Here is a 19248-nt window from a genome sequence, read left to right as displayed (position 1 = left end):
TTGGTTCCGGGAAGGCAGCTATGGACCAGACCATACTTTTGGATAGAATATTTTTATAAAATCATTTGTTCTAATCCCAGCATTTATCTTTATATGCAAAGAGATTTCTTGATGAGAATATTATAGACGGTGCATGTTTTTGACATTAGCATTTTATTTGGATGACTAATCTTGCAGATGTGAAATTTAAATGAATTATTCATGAAATTGCTTTCCTCTGAAATTTTAGTTTGCTCTTAATGCTAGTTATTCAATATTTTGTTTTTTCTATATAAAATATGATGGAAAAAAAATCAGTGTGCTTCCTGGAGAGAAAAGGTAACCTCCCCTTTTCTGTGTTTTTTCCCCCTAAGTGGAGACTTTCACTTTGAAATCCTGAGGGATGAGAGCTTCAGCCCTCTGTGATGATGAAAGCTTTTAGTTAAGATTGATTTTAATTCTGAGTTGGAAGCAGCTGGTGCTAAACCGAAGGCATATGCCGAACATACACTCTCAGCAGGTCAGAAGGGGAAAGAAACTTAGGCGGTGGCGACTTTTACTACCAGTGTGAACAACCAGCATTTTTATTGCATTTGAGAATGCGATCATGTCAGTAATTAGTACTGACTACACAACATTTTTTTTTTTTTATTGTCTGTATCCACAGACACGGAATGATGGAATTACAGTTGATGTCAAGGAATGAGTTCCTTTTATGCCTTATCAAAACAGAACAAAAAGAAAAAAATTCTTGTTACTGGCAGCACATCTCCACGGAGCGCCATGCTCAGTCCGGGCTGTACCATCTCCACGCAGGCTTCTGGGTAGCGCACGTCGTGAGAACTACACGGGGCCCACATAGATGCCTTTGGAATTGTTAAGTCTCATTCTCGGGAGAGAAAAGCCAAACCGACTCTCAGAAACATCTGGAATATCCAGAGGGTCTACCACTAAGCAAAAGGTCCCCCAAAGATTCAGAATCCTGACAAACATGTTCTTCTTTGTACCCTTGGAAACGGAGATCAAGCTGGAATGTGGAAAGGAGAGGAAATCTTTAACTTTTTTTTCCCCCACGATAAAATTGCTAATGACGGACATCGCATTTTGGGTGAAGAATCCAAGGTGTCTTTACCACGTCTGACGGAACGCTGGGAACAGGTCGCAGCCGTCCAGAGGTGGCGGGGCTGGCGGTCACTCTTCCCGTTCATAAGCCTTGGTATTTCCTTTCACTGCTGGTACACTGCAGGCAGCGCTAACGTCTCACAAGGACAGACTAGGGACAATGGGGTGGATCCTCATTCCTGACGGCGCATCTGTCTGATGCGAGGGGCTGTTCTCCCTAAAGGTACGCTTTTCTTTGGAAAAAAAAAAAAAGTAACAAAATTGTCTGTACATCTTGGCACCTTGTAAAGTTTTCTCTTTTTTTTTTTATACAAAAAGTTCAATAGCTTTGACACTCTCATGATTAATCACTACTTCACTGATAAACTTTGAAAGTGTGACCCTGGAATTTCATCATGCAAAGTATTTACTGCAGCAGGAGAAAACACTTTTTAAAACAACATTTTTTTTTTCTCTTTTCAAATGTATGAACTCATTTACGATAGCCAGGAGGGCAATGGTAGGATAAACACAAGGGATAGGAATGTATCAAAAAACAGATTAACACACACCCGTTCGCACACACACCAAAAAAACCTGTACAAGATGCTCTGATCAATGAGAACAGGGGAAAAAAAAAAAAAATCTGTCAACTATGTTACAATTTAAAAGCCTAAAAAAAAAAGTTTGGGAGTTTTTCCCTCCCACATGTCAGGAAATGTCATCCGATATTCTTAAAGCAAGAATAACTAAATAAAATACATGTGCAGCATATTCTGCAATTCCATTACATACAGTAGTTTTTTTCCAAAGCTTTTTTTCCCTTAAGTATTGTTAATATAAAGCAGTTGCACAAAAAGCAAAGGTGTTTTGACAAACAGGTGTATGCATTTATTCCTTTTTAGGAACAATATCTAAAAAAAGAACCACCCTCCGCCCTCCCCCAAAAAAGACAAAGAGTCACACAGACACATCGGGATATATGTACAACATAATAAACCCCATCCTAAAGAAGCAACTGGGATTACCCCCAAGGGATACAGAATCAGAATTGGAAAAATCAGAGTGAACTTTGCTTGCTGTAAAGCCTGAGATTCTTTTTTTTTTTTTTTTCAGTTGGTTCTTCTGCAAGGCTGTGATACCTGCAAAGATATGTAAAATCTAATTTTTTTTTTCTTTTTGCTACAGTCTTTAGACTAAGCATGCAAGACATACGACTAAGTGCAACTGAGTGAAATGTATTTTTTTTTTTTAATTTTAATCATTCCCTAAAGGTTTGAACTGAGGTATGCGTACTAACAGTTTCTCATGCTGTTAACTTTACTCATGTCTAGCTACACATGCTGAGAATGAACTAATCTACCAGATTTTTATCCTCTTTTGAATACCAAACTAACCAGCAACCACTCAGTTTAGAAGCACAGGGCCCCCTTCCCATGACCCTGTCTGGCTACTGCCTGCACATGACGCTGCCTGGAAAAGTTGGGGAAAAAAAAATGTAAGTCTCGAGTGACCACAGACTGCCCTTTATAGAGAAAGCAGTGTGAAGCTTCAAAAGTAACTGCCAAAGAAGTTTTTCTACCAAGCTTGTGAGTGGACAGGAATGTTACTTTTTTTTTTTTTAATGAAAAATGCTGAGGCAAGCCTAATCTGAAAGAAAGGAAGGACAAAAAGAAAACCTTTAAAAAAATAAAACAAAAACCTGGAGGATATATATGACAAGAGAAACTAAAATGAATGCAGTGATCATAGCACAGTCTTTAAACAAAAGTGGCATACAATCTTTCTTTGAAAAGAAATGTCTTCTAGAAATACTATTACATGGTCTAGTTCAATTGCGGAAGCTTTTTTGTTCTCTCTGAATTTTACCTTCATTTTACCATAACTGTCTCCTGGACTGGACACCCCCTAAGTTTCATATGCCATACACTGTTTTTGTTTTTTTTTTTCCTTGGAGATGGTACACCCTTAATACTGCATTCTATTTCTCCCTTCAGTAGCCCCGTAATTTCTCTTTACAGGAATGAGTTTTGGTCTCTGTAGGAAAAAAACAAACAAAAAAATGATTAAAAAAAAAAAAAAAAAGTAACTACTTTGGTTCCATTACCTACTTGGTCTCCTAAATGGCCTCTATGATGAAGGAGCAGTTGTCTCAAGTTAGCAATAGCCTATATCTCATCAATTGCCTCTAAATTATTTTGCCTCCTTTGATCAACAAGAAGAGGATATTTGGCTTCATCAGATAAAGCATAAAAACAGAGAACATAATTTAACTTTGTGGAATATATCTTTGGTAATTTTTGGGGAAAAAAGGTACAAAGCATATAAATTAAGCTCTCCAAACGGCTCTCGAACTAAAACAAGAGCTACAGTCCTAGATAAATAAATGTCAGGAAAGGGGGTGCAAGTAAGCGTTCAGGGTTCCAAGGACCGAGGCTGTACTGACCCATGAGCGTCACGTCCTGCACGTCCTGTTTGTCTCCCCAAGAGCCCAAGGCTGGGCTGAGCTCCCATCTACCTGACGTCTCGCGCTGCTGGCTTCCAAGACAGGACTGGTGGGGTGATGCCGCCTCACAGACTGCATTGCTGCACCAGGTCCGCACAGTGGAAATTAACTCCTCAGCTTCTGCTGAGCCCAGTCCTCATTAACTCACAGAACAAGTTCAAATTTAAATCTGATTTGCATTCAAACAGATGAATGCCACCAAGCAGGTCTGAATGGACGTTTCCATTGGGGGCCCCCGGCACTTGCAGCAGATTTGTTCTGGGAAGCCAGCTTTGGGGCCATTTTGCAAACAAAGCAACTCATGCTGGTTTTAACAACTGCAAGAGCCTGAGGCCCATCTCAACCAGGTAATCCCAGGGAAGTCTTCTACAGCCATGCGGTCAGTGCTTTTTTTTTTTGGTTTTGGGGGAAGAGGGGCTGCTGCCTATGTCTCCTTGTGCTGGTAAATGCTGTGGCATTTATTAAGAATGATGGTAGGTACAATATTTAAAATAAAAAAAAAAAAAGGAAAATCTGAAACAACCCCCTTCCCACATTCCAATACTGCTTTGTGAAATGAATCTGCACGGTTCCTAGGGTGTCTCTATTTTTTTTTTTCTGTCATTCATTCTCTTTCTGGCAGGAACTTCACATCTGGGTGAGAGGACCTTCACATGTAGAGTGCAGCATTTGGGACCTTTTTGCAAAAGACCAAAACGGAATGTTTTCTGACTTTTGAGAAAACAGTGGTGATGTCTGAAGGGAAATGGAATGAGTGACAGAAAACTACGAACGAGAAATGACATTCAGCTTTGTATAATAAAAACACCTATTAACATTCATCACAAGGTACAGAAAACTTGAAGCCTCCAAGAGGCCGCGGGCCCAAATGGAGGCCTGAGGTCAGAACTTAAAATGGTATAGGAGAAGCCAAAAAAAAAAAAAAAGGCAATACATTAAAAAGTTTGGGATAATTATTTTTAAACCCTCCCCCCAATACACACACAAAGGCCTTCCCCATCCCAACTGGAAGCAAAAAAAAAAAAAAAAAATGGAGTAAAGGCAGTGATAATCAACATGCAGTACTGTGCAAATAGGTCGTCCATTGGAATCCTTAGATTCTGGGCAGAGGCTTGGTCTGCAGCTCAGGCGCACATGCTCAGTTGGGTGTCCTCGTTGTGCAACGTCGGCAGGACTGCAGTTCAAAGTCTGCTGCTAAAAGTGAATCAGTTTAGCGAATTTACAACACTGATGTTGACTGTTAAGAGAGGAAAATCCCCAGTACCAAACAAGTCCATCCAATGCACAGAGTACAAATTCCTTTTTTCAACAAAAAGTAGAAAAATCAAAAATACTCCCAAATGGGATTCTTGATGGCACTAAGAGTTAACACATTGCAGAGTTGTCAAAATGTAGTGAAAAATCCTCCAGACTGTACAACCAATGGAGAACGATTTCACTGCCAACTTTTGACATGTTTTGTTTTGTGTGTGTGTTTTTTCCCCCCAATCTTCACACTCTTGGGGTTGGCCTGCCCAGATGTTCACTCCATGTCCTCATTGACAGGTTCATCTTCGTAATCTCTGTCGTGGTCAAAATCTGGACTGTGGTTGGCCGTTGTCACTAAGGAGAGTGGCCCTTCAGCTTCCTCGGGGTCCAGAGGCTCTTCTTTGACGTGTACAGGATGCCTGGAAAAGCAAGAGAAGGTTCACTGAGGGGACTTCCCAACTCAAGGTAAGTTGGGTGTTCTGGGTAGCACAGAAGCCACAGTCTAGGGCTGTGACGTTCTATACAGCAGCCACTAACCACGTGTGACTACGAAAATTGAGACAGTTTAAAATCGTGCTTCTCAGTTGCACTGGCTACATTTTACATGCTCCAGGGCCACCACGTAGGCTACTGACTACCATACTGGATTGCACGGAGGGAGATTCCCATCACCCCGGAAGGGTCTCTGGATGGAAGCGTCCATGGGTGTGTCCTCCCGTGGTGTTCCTTACAGTGTGATGTGCACGCGCATTAACATGGGCTCTGGTTAAAATGCAGCCTGAGACTTTCCATCTCTGCACTGATGCTGCTAGTCCAAGGACACACTTTGGGGCAGCTAACAGGCCCCGGAGTGGCCTCCTGCATGGAGGAAAACAAACCTTGAAATAATCCCATGAACCAAGAACCGGTAACGCAAGGGTAGTTTGTGGGGACCAAAAACTGGAGGCTGGGCTAATCGCAGCTCTCTGTGTGTTCTGCTTTGCTAGTTAACATGCAGAACCTGTGAAAGAGCTCTCCGGAGACCGACCCCAAGCGAGGGTCTATCATTAATCAACTTCAAGCAAACACAGCAGAGAGACACCATGATACATGCTGGAAACTCCAAATTAATGCATATTTTTACAAACTGTCAATAAGGCAAGAAAAGCCCTGCCAGGAAACACAAACGGAGAGGAAAAGGTGCGCTCAACACAACAATATGATAAGAAAGCGGAGCCCCGGTCAGAATAATAACACTGTCAGCTGTAAACAAGACTAAACAAGAGGCCCGGCTGGTAGCGGCCACCGGGACGCGCTGGGCTCTGATGAGATCTGCCAACGTGCTCATTACAGCCCAGCGCACAGTTCACCCGAAGGGGCCGGCGAGGGACCACACGAAACCTCTCCGATAACAACTGAGAAATGTTGTTCGTAAATCATATTTACAACTGATCCTTTTGCAAATACAAATTACTTTTGGTTGTGGGGCTTTTGATATGTAAAAGAGCCATTCAAGTTATAAAACCTGATCCCCAGTCAAGTTTTAAAAGAAAAAAAGAAAAAGATCCCATTGCAGGGACAGGCTACCAAGGGTGGATTTTTTCATTTGACTTTATCAAGTATTAGTAATAAGAGGTGGTGCTGGGGACTGCTGCCTCCCTAAATAATTGATGTTGTATGCAAACCCTGAAGGCCACTTGAAGCTTGAAAAACCAACAGAGGAGTGCTCCGGACTGCCCTTGCCACGGGGACCTCCAGGACTCTCAATTAGCGAAGCCTGGAGAGTAGTGTTTGGAAGTGGATGTCGGGATAGATAGCTTTTAAAAAACAGAGCCCGTGTTCCTACAAACTATGTGCAAAATGAAGTGCACCCAGGTTGTACTAAAGTATGTTTCACTAGTTTGGCTCCGTCTATTCTTAGTTTGTTACTGGTCCTATTTATTTGTTTTCAGCGTCAAGATCCGGACCAGATGCATAATTTGCAGAGTCCAGTGTGAAGTGAAAATGCATTTGAAAAATTCATTGAGACTTTCCAGATGGTAACAGCTGAGCGTTAAAACTTTCAAGCGTGGGATCTTTGTGAGACTGTGTTCATCGCATGCCTGGGAAGTCAGCCCCGGCAGGCCCCTCCCCTGTATTCTTTTGGGAAGAATTGGGTGTGTGGATTTTTATTCCTTTTTTTTAAAAAAAATCACCCATAAACCCTAGTTAAGGGAGGATATTTTGTTTTGTCTATCCTCTCCCATTTGGGGTCATGTTTTCATATATTGCAAACATAGCAGGCATGTTATTTTGCTACCTTTAGTTTTACTTTTTATGACCATACGAGCACTGTGCTGACTGACACGTTACCCCTTAACACTGGGCGTTTGGGACTGTCTTTTTCTCGCCTCTGTACCCTTCAACCCTGCTGTGCTCTTTGTTGTAATACAGTGACCACTTCTATCCATACCTGATTTACTGGCTTAGGATAAATGTCTGAGAATGAAATTGTTGGAGCAGAGGCTAAAACATCTTATGGTTCTTGTGATTTATTGCAATGTTAATTTCCAGAGAAGCTCTATCAATTTAGACTCAACCTCATCAGCCCCAAGTGTTGCTTTTCAAATACGGTGTGTTGCTGAGCAGGTATAAGGAAAGTTCCAGTTACCTTCAGCTGTGTTTCTCGGGTGACTGACAATGGTGAATGTCACTTTATGTTTGGGCTTCATATTAGCACTGTTGGAACTGTTACTTCACCCCCTCCTGTCCTCTGGTAGCATGGTTCTAGTAACAGTTTGGACAAGAGTGTTTTAGGGCTGTGTGTTGCCTGAACTGTGAGTCAGCTGTGTTTCCCATTTTCATTTTTCTTCACACTACCAGATATATTCATCATCTTTTCAGGTTTATAAAGCCGAATCTGATGACAGAAATGATACAAGGCTATGGGTGGGAGAGGGGGGAGACCCTAGAACAACTGGAGAGTCTTAATGAAGTTCTTGCTTTATAATTTGAGACTTTGACAAATGTTAGGCTAGGCAAAAGAAAAAATCAGGTATGTATCACTTCCCCCAACCCCAACAAGGTAGGTTCACATGGGAGAGTATTTGGTTCCCCCTGCAATCTGCAGGCAAACTTCAGTGAGATTATTTTCCATCCCAAAGACACAGGTGATGACCCTGTGCACCCTAATTCAAACCCAGCACCTACTATTGAGTGGAGCCCCAGCAAAGGTGAACTGATCAGATCTACGGTGTGACAAGCTGCCAACACAACCAGGTGAGATGGTAAGGCTTCTTGGAACTCCAGGGAAATGAGATCCAACTCATGACATTCCGTGAAACCAGCAGACCCCCCAATGAGTGCAGGAACATGGGCAAGTAGGGCTTTAGAGAATGGGAAAGGATGGCTTTCCACGCAAGATCCATTTCAGGTAAGCTGCAGCCTCCTTCAGACCCTGTGCTTCACAGTCACCCCCCTGCATCCTGGGAAACGGAGCCGCGCGTGGTGCCTTCCACGCTCACTGGTCACCTCCTCCCTTCTCTCTTGACTTCTGCTTCCGAAAGGGCTTCCAGGGAATAACTGTGCCAAACCCCACATTTTCCTTCTTAGATCTAACTAACTGCTTTCTTTAGCCACTGTGGGAACAGCAGAGTTTTGAAAGCGAGCTGACTGCTGTCTAAAGGCACTATGTTCAGAGGGTGTGGAGACAGCATGGAGTACATGCTTTGTACGATAGCTCCTTTAGCTCCTCCCAGGACGAACGGATAATACTCCAAAGCCATACTTACGGGCTACTTGGTAGTGTTCCAGGAGAGAAAAAAATGTAGAGGTATTTGAGTGTCATGGGGAAGGTAAGAAGGAATTCTATGTCAACACTAGGTATCGGGTGGGCCGTTACCAACAGGGTCCTTTAAGCCTTGCTGTGAAATTTATGATTTGAGTTATTCCAATAGAACAGAAAGGTTAGGAGACAATCTGCGTCATAGCAGGTAATGCATGTTAGATAAGAATTAAAACTCCATCATTATAGAATTTGCTTAATGGAAATGTGAGATGAAAAAGGGTAACCATCTCCAGCACCAAGAGTAGGCATAGGAAATGGGCTGATGACATATAATTCTTTTTAGCAAAATAATTTATTGTATTGTACACCTGTGAGATCTGAGCAACAAAGAGTATGCTTTTTGACATCTTTATACAGGTTAAAAAAAAAAACAAACCATCAGTAATTGTTAAAAATTAAACTGACAGCTGTAAAACAAGACTTCTGTTATATTGGGGTTAACTCAAAGTTTCCATAAGTTAACTTTATAGTAACTATCTTATACAGCAAAATTAGCATCACTCAAAACTGCTGTGTGAGTTTTTATCCAAATATCTTTCCTTTATTTTTTTTTAGTCATTTTTTTTCTTTTACTGTAAACACAGGAACGAAACCTTGGGAGTTCTGTGGATACTATGAAAAACTCTCTCTTCCACTCAGCAGCTTCAGACGCTTTTGCTCCACAGTAAGTATTTCCTGAAGTAGCATACATAACAATTTATATTTGCTCTGAACTTCCTTGATATCTTAGTAAATACTCCTGTCATGACAATGATTTAAAGATGAATGCGGGTGTGATAATAAAGTCAGAAACACCAGGTTGCTGGAGGAAGCATGATATACGGCAGTGGCAGCGTGAGAGAGAAACACGTTCTTAAAATGTTGTGGAGTAAATGCTAAGGGACTGTTGTTATGAATTTACAAAGACTATTTTCATCTTTAAAGATCCTTTTCAAAGCACTTTGGGCATGAAATTCAAATGCTAAATAATCAAATTTCAGATTCCTCCAAAGCCACCAATTACCCACACTGGCAGACAGCATTTTGCCTTTGTTGTTAGATGCCAATTCATTCTGTTGCTAATTGCCACAGGTCATATTTTCCACTCTGATCACTCAAATGCTCTTAAACTAAGATGTCGGTCAGTAATTCAGAAGCATTGTGTAGACAAGAGGTCTATTTCTACGAACTGACAGCATGGTAAACACTGCATTGGTTTACTCCTTTAAAGCGGGCGTTGGTTTTACAGACACTCGCTAAAAGGGAGAAGCTGTCATTCTAGAGCATCCCTGGTGAATCCTACGTGGGAAAATGGGGTTTCTTTTTGAAACTCTTCTTGCGAGAGAGGGAGTGCCATCACCCTGCCTGCCTCCCATCGCCCACCCCCGGGGGCATCACACACACGCAGGACAGACAGCCCTCAGCCAGCGCTCTGCATGGTTCTGGGCGTGCTCATTATACTCCCGTCTGTTGCTATAATGCCCCTATTAATTTTCCTTTTGATATTTTAAGAGCAATCTATAAATCATGCCGTCTTTCCTTCGTGCCATCATTAATGCTTGGTAATAGCGCTTCAGCATGGTGTGCGCGGCTCACCAATATCCCACAACCAAGTAAACAAGCATCCTTTCCCGCCCTGCTGGGTTCAGCACGCCGGCACGTCGGACAGTGAACTGTGTCACAGGATGCATACCGCTTCTAGGAGGAAAAGGTAAGGTGGCTGAAATAACGGCCTGAGCTGACGGAGCAAGGGCAAAAAGCACTCCCCTTTGTGGCTCTGGGCATTTGTGGGGCTGCAGGAAGCCTACTGCTTTTATGGGTCGGATATAAGTAAGTGGTCCTTTTAGCTGCGAACCGAGTTGAACAATCCTGGAAGCACCCACTTCTCCCCGGGTTCTAGGAAGTGAGAAATGACAGAAAAGGTGTTGACAGCAGTCAGAGCAAGGCTCGTGTGACAGAAAACCAGGGGGATCTGACGGCGGAGGTGCTGCAGGTGGCCAGTACTCACACAGCTTGCAGAGGGGATCTGCCCGGACTGCTGTCGCTCTCGTTGCTGTTGGTGTGCTCCATCGCCCCGTTCAGCTCTTCCCGGATCGCGCTGGCCAGGTTGCCCAGAGTGGGGTTCCCCATGGAAGCGGTAGTGTATAGAGGTATACTGTTCTCAGCCATCGAAGCCTGCCATCAACCCAAAGAAAATGCATGAAGACACAGGGTGTACAGACAGGGAGGCTATCAATTACAGGTGGATTCGATGGTCTTCAGTTTACATTCATGCTGGTGTACTTGGCAAAGACAAGTTTCTAACAGGTCTAGAAGGGCTGTGCTTTAAGAGTCAAGCGGATGATGACACGTGTCCCAAGCGGGGTTCCAAAGAGCTATAGCTGGAGGGACTGAGACGCCTGTGGAGTGGGGGCACAAGCTTTAGACAAGGCTATCTCGTAACGAGCTTTCTGTCTGAAGCCTTTTTTCAAGAGGAACTGAATATTTCCAGATCACAGGGAAATGTAATGGAATTTTCATTTCTTTATCCACTTCGATGACTCCACTATTGGATATTAAAGATTTGATCAGATTATTCTGGCTGCAGAGCCCAAACTTATGAGAACTTCCATAAACATTTATGTCTCAGATCCTATAGAAAAGGAAGAGATTATAGAATTGGAATCAATTTTTATCTCCCCTCCCCATCATTTCTGTTTTAATGATTTTTGAATCTTTTTAGTGTAGTCTGAGATAACTGGTTGAAGGTAACTCTATGCAATCTTTCAGGTTCCAACCAATCATCTGGAATTTGAAGACCAAAGAAAAAAGAAATCTCTGGCAAAAGGAAGCTGTAAATCGTATTTCTTTGGGGGTACGTAAGTACATCCATATCGAAGGTGACAAAGTCACTCTAAGTTGAGTGTCAGCAAAAAAGTGTGGAAATGGAGAGAAAAAGAAAGATATCCTGAACCCTATGGTTGGATATACTGCTCATTTCCTATCTTACTGCACTTGAATAAAACGACCACCCAGTCTGAGATGCAGACAACAGTCAGACCTCTCACTGGGCTAAAGTGTCCATACTGTTTCATTTGGCTCATGATTCTGACCTAGTAACTCTGCATTTTATTAAAGAGGACAGACTTTCAAAACCTGGCAGCTGTGATTAGACCAAGATTTATCAAACTCATTCCCTTGCAGACTACACTCGGCCTGGTTTTCCATCCTAATGAGGTAAAAATACAATCACAAGACAATCTGGTGCAGTGACTCCAACTGGCCAGTGATACAAGAGTCCAAACGATTCTAGAAACCCTGGCTCTAGAGACCAAGTAAAAGCCAAAAGTGAAGAGAGAACAGGTGCAGAGCTGGGCTGCAGGGAATCTGCATGTTAGACAATCACGGTCTCACTTGCTGTACAATGTCCAAAGCCAGAAACGCCTTCGAGATCCAGGGCCGGATGACCTGCCCACACCTAACACGGCACTGGCTAAGGGGTGACTTCAAAGCCAGGCCCACTGCAAGCCCACGGCTTTTCCTTCCCTCCACTTCTGAATTTATGTAACTGCCTTCTTCTAAAAAGCGGAGGGGGGAAATCCCATTTTCATTTCCAAATGTGGTGAACTCATCTTGATGAACAGCACATCTGAACATTCCTCACTCTCCTACAGTTTGTCAAATAATTTGCATCATGTACTTTTTTCAACAGATCTCTTGTAATTGCAATAAAACATTTTTTCTTTTTTTGGCAGAGTGAAAAGTCAGACCCGTTGCCTGATCCGCCCCCCACCAAACTGAAGCCGGACACACACACTGGCTGCCTTTACTTTAGACGACACAGTGGCCCTGTTTCTCCCTGACACGGAAGTTCTGCTGGGACCATTAGTGAGTCTCTTTCACTTTTACAGTCAGAAGTTGGCAAGAGTGGGGCCAAGCTCTAGCTTGCTGTTTTTTTCTTGCAGCTTCTCCAGTCAAAGATGGAGAAGTACATACAACACTGAAGTGCTCCAAAGAATGCATGCTTTGGGATGAGCTGGCCATCCTACGGACAGGGCCACCTTTTCAGGATGATTCATTCTCTGTGGCTCTCAGTGTGTTCTGGGTCAAGGCCATTTCCGATGGGAACTGGATCATAAAACACGGGCTGACACTGGTGAAAGGCATCCAAAGGTAAGCACTTACACCGATCCCTTGATTCTCAGACAAAAAAAGACATAAATGAAGAAAACCAGTGTGCTCCTCTTTTAAAAAAATGATGACGTGGGCTGCAGTGAGAAACCCGGTCGCTCCTACACAAGACAGCTTCTTGGACATTCTCTGCGTGAGTGACCAAAGCCACCTACCCAAGCTTAGAAAACTTTCCACCAACGGCTTAGGTCTAACCTAGTGGCTCTTTTTGTACTTGATGTCCCTTGTGGAGCAAGGGGTTACAGATTTTATAAAGGACTGGTCCAATGCAGAGTACGTGGTTTCACATCATACTGGCCCCTCTACCCCCCCAAACCGAAGGTGCTTAAGTCCTGTCCCTCCTGGAGCCTTAACTGCTCTGAGATCCCAGCGGGGAGAGGCAGTCTATAAATATGAAGCTTTACGGTTACCCTTAGTTACTCCACTTTTTCAGAGCATAATGCAATCTGTCCCGAGTCCAATGTTTTATTTCTGTAGTGGATTCTGCTGTCCTATTTTATATATTGTATATCACGCGTTATGTTGCTCTAGTAATCTTTTGAAGATGTTGTTCCACTATTATTTTTACTTGCCTTGAAAAAATGGAAGTGGGCAGGAAGGGAAGGCCTGCTGGTAGACTCTTTATTTAAGGTGCACGGTGGCAAGTTGTCTGAGGGGATTGTCTACTGACCAAGGACCCAAACTCCTGGAGGAGAGGGAGAAGATCCATTCCTCAAATCATGACTTGAGACCCAGGTATTCACCTCACCTCAGGATAGATACAAAAGGATTCTTGGAAAAATGGTGGGCGAGTTTGGGGCTATCACTGAAAGAAAGAAAGGGTGCAGGGCCAAAGGTAAATGTTGTAGAAGTGAAGCGTGAGCAGTTCTGTAAAAAGAAAGCACCCTAGTGGAAATTAGTCACAAAGTTAAGAGGATCCAGAGGCTGGAGGATCACTGCTGCTGGTGGGCTGTGTTGTTTTTTTTTGCCTGGCAGCCTCATGAATGTCAAATGTGCTTGTAATCTGAATACCATTCCAGATAGAGAAGCCTTTAAATTCACACTTCATAAGACTCCAGGGAAAATAAGCTACTAATGAATGGTATTTACAGTGGCGGCATCTAAGCGTGCCTTCATTTGCTTTTCTAAAGTTACTGTGTAAACTACAAGTAATTAAAAGAAACACAGAAAGTAGTTCCTCCTATTAAATTTGGTTTGGGCTGTGTGTGTGTGTGTGTATATATATATATATAAATATATATATATAAATATAATTACTGAAAAGCTAAGCTGAGTGAGTTTGCCTCTGAACTCTGTGCTAAGGCTGTGGATGCTCCCTCCTCGGAAGCCCGAAGCCTTCGCTGCGTAAACTGGGAAAACGGTTCTCTAGAATGCCGGGCAGGTGCTCAGTGAGAACAGGAAGATTCTTCTATCGCCTCTTCAGCCAACTCTGTTCCTCTTAATGCTGAGTGTCTCCCTTGTGTTTTCATCACTATCATCCCCTTAAGGAGCCTTTTTAAGACATCTGCTTCTCTGTGCCCTTCTCTCGGGAAATTTTAATTTTGGCCCATCGAATGGGCACAAGACTTCGTCACATCTGTGTCAAGAACACAGGCTGCGAAGGTCCACAGGACCCTGTCCGCCTATGAACTCGGGAGGACGGCCCTGCCCAGGTAAGTTCAGTAAAGTGTACTCCAGTCCTCTGATTTGGCAGTGACTTGACTGTTTGGTGACTGAGATGTGCAATAATTAGAAGGCTTGACAGATGCCAGGGCTGCCCTGGTAACTCACATCGGGGAGGTTACCTCCCTCCTGCTCAAACCCCGTGTCTTCACCCCCCACCACTGGTAACACCGGTTACGTAAGGATGGCTTGGTTTGTCAGTAGGAGACAAACATCCTGCAAGCTTATTATGTAACCTTGAGCAATCTGCTGGAAACCTAGAGTCTAACTCTATCGCTTGAACAAAAACAGTTTACTTTTACCAAGCGAACCAGACCCAGCCTCCTCCCTCCCCAGTTGAAAAGATGCTAAAATAGATTTTAAAAGAAGGAGAAGAAATAAAAAAGCTCTGCTTTCTCTTTAAACCCGTGAACAATAGAAGACCATGTGATGCAGTAGCCTATCATCCAGCACATTAATAGCTGTGCTAGAGTAATTACACTTGTGGTATTTTTGCCTCAAGTGAAATTCTGAAATAAGAGGATGGAAATTATGATACTGCTGATAAATATTAATAAGTGAACTTTTAATTTTTTTGCCACAATATTCAAAATGCTAAGCATCCTGCTAATGCTGAAGCAGCCCGATGTGTTTGCCTCCAGGGAGTACGATGCTTTGTGCACTTAAGAAAAAAGTTTAACGGAATTAAAATTTAATATCTAATTAGAGCGAGGCTAATATATTTTGAAATGAGTGGGGGAGACATGTCCCTCCGCCACAGAGTCGGGGCGGCCGCTCGTCTTACCTGTAAAGCTGCATTGAGAGGTGTACAGTAGGCGTGGCTGGTCTGCATGTTTTTAATAAGGGAAGGGTTACTGTGTGAGAGAAAGATAAAAACTCAAAGTTAAACACAATCACCCCCCGAGTTCTTTGCTAAGTCTTAAGCTTTCTGGTATCCTTCCAAATCAGAAATGTCTCCCAGTCCCCAACCCAAAGGAAAGTCGGGTTTCTCCCTAGCCCCTGGCTTCACCGGGGGCTGGTCTGTGTGAACACCTCTGAGTTGGACAGACATTGCTTTTCAAGCAAACTGGGGGTAAAACTGCGGACTATGTAATAATTAGGTTGGGCACTTCCTCCGCGGATGAATCTTTGTCAACTTGGAGCAGCTGCCCTGACTCCAGCCGGAAGGCTGATGCTCTGGGATGTCAGCGGGCGGGAGGAATCCTGGCTCTTAAGCTCCTTCAGGATTTGAGATCTAGAACAAATGCTAGAGGAATGGCAGGGTAGCTCTGAAGAAAAAGTCTTCAAAGCTCATTTACTGCCAAAAGGAGAGAGGGGGCTACTCCAGGGAGGGTTGGTCAGCCAAGGCTGGTTCGTCTCTCTGGCACAGCCAAATTTGTGAGCATACAAGAATAATTTGACGCCGTGTCCATTTACTGACCAAATGATGACAAGATACTGTTTTAAGAACATCTCTAGACAGGAAGGATAAAAATACTTAAAAAAAAAAAAATTACACATGAGGATATGGTCAGAAAGGGGGGGTGGTTTTGGGGACGAAATTACCTACATTGATCAATGATCCTTAAAGGAAGTAGATGGATTGTTAACCAGTTTCCTTCCTATGCTTGGAGCACTTTTATCATTCATTTTAGTACATTTATACTGTTATACTGAGTGAGCCAATAAAAAGAAATTTACCCCAGTAAACACACATTTTAACTCTAGAGTTTCCTTTTCACTTGGAGGAATTAGGGGTCACACAAAAGCACTGAGTTATAGGGGTCCCCGTAAAGCTGCTGAATCAAAAGACAACCCATATTTGCATTAAAGACGTCAAAAAAGCATTATTCAGGGCGCTGGTGTTCCAAAGGGAAACGAGAGAAATACATGTACAAATCACACGATTTAGTTCCGTTGCAGAAAGCCGTGGCACTGCTACGTGGTGAAATGCAAAACTATTATGGGATGAGTCAACCATGCAAAGCCAAAGCAACAGCAGAAACAAAAAACAAAAGCAAGTAAAGGCTCTTACTGTGCGACAAGCTCGTCAAAGTTTTCATCGGGGCAGTATTTGCGAGGACGGCCTCGTTGAATATGGCGGCCACGTTTAAACTCTTCATCATCAACTGTCCAAAAGGACCCAAACTCATCCTCTACTCTGATAAAGCACTTACGCAGTGAGAGGTTGGTGCGAATGGCACCCTGGGGTAGGAGCAGCGGCAAAGGAGATGAAGTGGCAACAAAAGGAGAGAGGCAGGGTTGGGGGCGGAACGGACATCCAATACAGGGAACAGGAGAAAGAAAATAAAATGCAATAAGCATAAGCCAATGGTTTGTGAGGGTTAATATGCATCGCCACCTAAAAGCTACTAGCATGTGATGCAACAGAGACCAGCAAGCAGGGCAGGGGACTGGCGGGCATACAAAACAGGAGGGATGAAATGCTTTTTTGCTTCCCTTCACTGAGACAACGTGAAACCAGGTGTTTGGTCTAACACCGTCTAGCAGCCAAAGCCTCTACGTGACACTGGTTAGCGCAATCCAAGCTAGGCTAAGAAGTTCAAACATGGCGGACGTACCCACTGATCTTTTGTGGCCTTCGTTTTTGGAATTCTACTTCATCCACTGTCCATACTGCCCCTTTAACGTTTTCTACTCGCACAAAACACTTGTGAAGACTAAGATTATGACGCACTGCATTCTGCAGCAAGTATAAAAGAGAGAACATTTTCTATAAGAAAAAGACTCCAAAAACAGCAGTAAATTCAGCCTAACAGCCCACAGTTGTAAACCCATCCCCAAGAGCTGCAGCTCCCACCCCTAGGAGGACCCTCCTGTGCTGAAGGGTGCCTCTTCCAAAAAGAAAAATCAAAATCCAAAATGATGAGTTAACTGTACTTTGGCATTTTCGCCTCATCTCTGGTAATAGTTAACCAGAAGTATTTTTTAATATGTGTATTAGTAGCCCCCAAACAGGTTTCACAGCCAAAATATAAAAGTAATGTTAATATGACTTCAAAATCAGGAAACAAGCATAAAACAGTCCCTTTTAAATCCACTCGTCTCTCATACTAAAATATTAGCTCCCAAATATGTTTCACAGCCAAAATAGAAAAGTAATGTTCATATGACTTTAAAATCAGGAAACAAGCTTAAAAACTGTCACCTTTAAACTCATTCTCTTTCATACAAAAATGGTTTAAGTCATTTTGCTGCTGCTTTTTTATTCTTTCAAGTTTTGGCTTTAACACCTTTGACCCATTTTCTCAGATTTTTTTCAGAAGAAATGGACACTGGCTGTTTACCACTGAGAGCACTGCCTCCTGCATCTGACAGGAGCAGAGGATGACATGACCCTCACTGGATGAGCATCCATTATCAAGCTATGCCTTACCTTCCCAAATATATAAAAGCTGGCCCTTACCAGGGGTAAGTGCTTTAATTAACAGAGAAAATGCCAAAGGGAACCATGAGTAGAACTCTCAATGGCAAAATGAAACTCTCAATGGCAAAACGAGAATGCTTTATTATTTGATGGCTTCTATTTACATATAACTTTCTTAGGGTAAAAAGTAAATTCTGGTCGCTCCTGAACTGAAACCCTTGACATCTGTAACCTACCAAAGGAGGAGCTCAACTGAAGGGTGAAAAGTTTTTAACATCTCACCTTTCCTGCGTTTCAGGAAATTCCACAACCCTTACCAGGTAAAGTACCAAGCACAGCTTCACCTCTTCAGTTCTCCTGGTTGAACTTATTGACACTCAAAACTGGACAGGAGGATGTTTCACAGAAACCCATGTCATTTACTCCCAACTTTCTTCTTACAGGGAATAAGGTGACAATGGGGGCATAAGAAGACGATACTGATGCCACACCTCACATCCTCGTAAGCCCTTCACTTTATTTCAGCAACACTGCTACTGCTCAAACATTCTGTGTTCCTCCCCTTCACCACTTCCTCTCTCCCTGACCCTTTCCAGGGGCAGATCTTGATCTGTTCTTTGAGAGGTGTTTCCATTTTTGGATAATCACCACTGGTGACTCTGTGAGGAGTCATGCTAAAGAAGGGTGATTTTTCTGGTCTGATTTAGAAGGTAATGAGATAAATTTTACCACATGGCATGATGAACTGCTCACAGAAAGAAGCCATAGGATAAATACTCAAGGAATTTTTGAGCAATGTCAGCATAATTGGGGTGGGTTCAAGACTTCCAAGTGACTACGAAAGGATACCCCTGATTCAACCAGGTTTGATAGGTTTCTATCAAACAACAATCTCTGGAAAATATTTGGCATTATACTTGGTAGGACATATTTCTCCACATATATATGAGTCTTTAAAAAGCATTTTCTTTTTTATATTGCACAAAGGCAGAGATAACAGTAGACCCTTAGCATTCTTTATCTCCTAAAACAACACTGAAGTGCTTGAAATAAACCCAAGTTTCTGACCAAAAAAAAAAAATCCAGAGTACATGTACCCAGAGGACACCTAACTGGGAGCAGAAAGCAGCATTTCTCCTCAACCTATCATGTCTACTGTTTTACAGTAAGTATCCTGAAAAAGCCATGTCTGAAAAACAGGACTGTTCTAGAACTGTCTAAATTGTACAGCCACATAAATTAAGATGTAAGGTCAAAACTTAAGTTTCTGGTTTTGAAGACTGTACATCAAAGCACAAGCAACTGGAAATAGATAATTTCCCTGAAAAGGTGAGTGAGCTCTTCTCAGTCATCACTTTTACCTGGAATTTTAACTTTTGTGTAAGATCGCAGCACAAATAGGACATGGAGAGAAAAGTGTATGTATTTATG

The 19248-nt window shown here is 42.8% G+C and overlaps 1 protein-coding gene across 15 annotated transcripts in view; it reads right to left on the bottom strand.

Moving 5' to 3' along the window:
• Positions 1 to 530: 530 nt before the first annotated feature.
• The window catches only part of FOXP1 (forkhead box P1), a 625706-nt gene continuing 606988 nt past the window's right edge, over positions 531 to 19248 (bottom strand). For 13 of the 15 annotated variants that reach the window (XM_044933847.2, XM_044933846.2, XM_044933848.2 and 10 more), the window contains 4 exons: positions 17012 to 17133; positions 15235 to 15304; positions 10627 to 10793; positions 531 to 5253 (listed from right to left, as the gene is read on the bottom strand). In XM_044933847.2, coding sequence (XP_044789782.1) covers positions 5109 to 5253; positions 10627 to 10793; positions 15235 to 15304; positions 17012 to 17133 — 504 coding nt within the window. In that variant the 3' untranslated portion in view covers positions 531 to 5108. The other 2 variants (XM_044933852.2, XM_044933855.2) reach the window with 2 other exon arrangements.

Source organism: Bubalus bubalis, chromosome 21, assembly GCF_019923935.1.
Source record: "Bubalus bubalis isolate 160015118507 breed Murrah chromosome 21, NDDB_SH_1, whole genome shotgun sequence".
NCBI lineage: Eukaryota > Metazoa > Chordata > Mammalia > Artiodactyla > Bovidae > Bubalus > Bubalus bubalis.
Note: the sequence above shows the minus strand (reverse complement) of the source record. Positions and strands in the feature narration are given on the sequence as shown.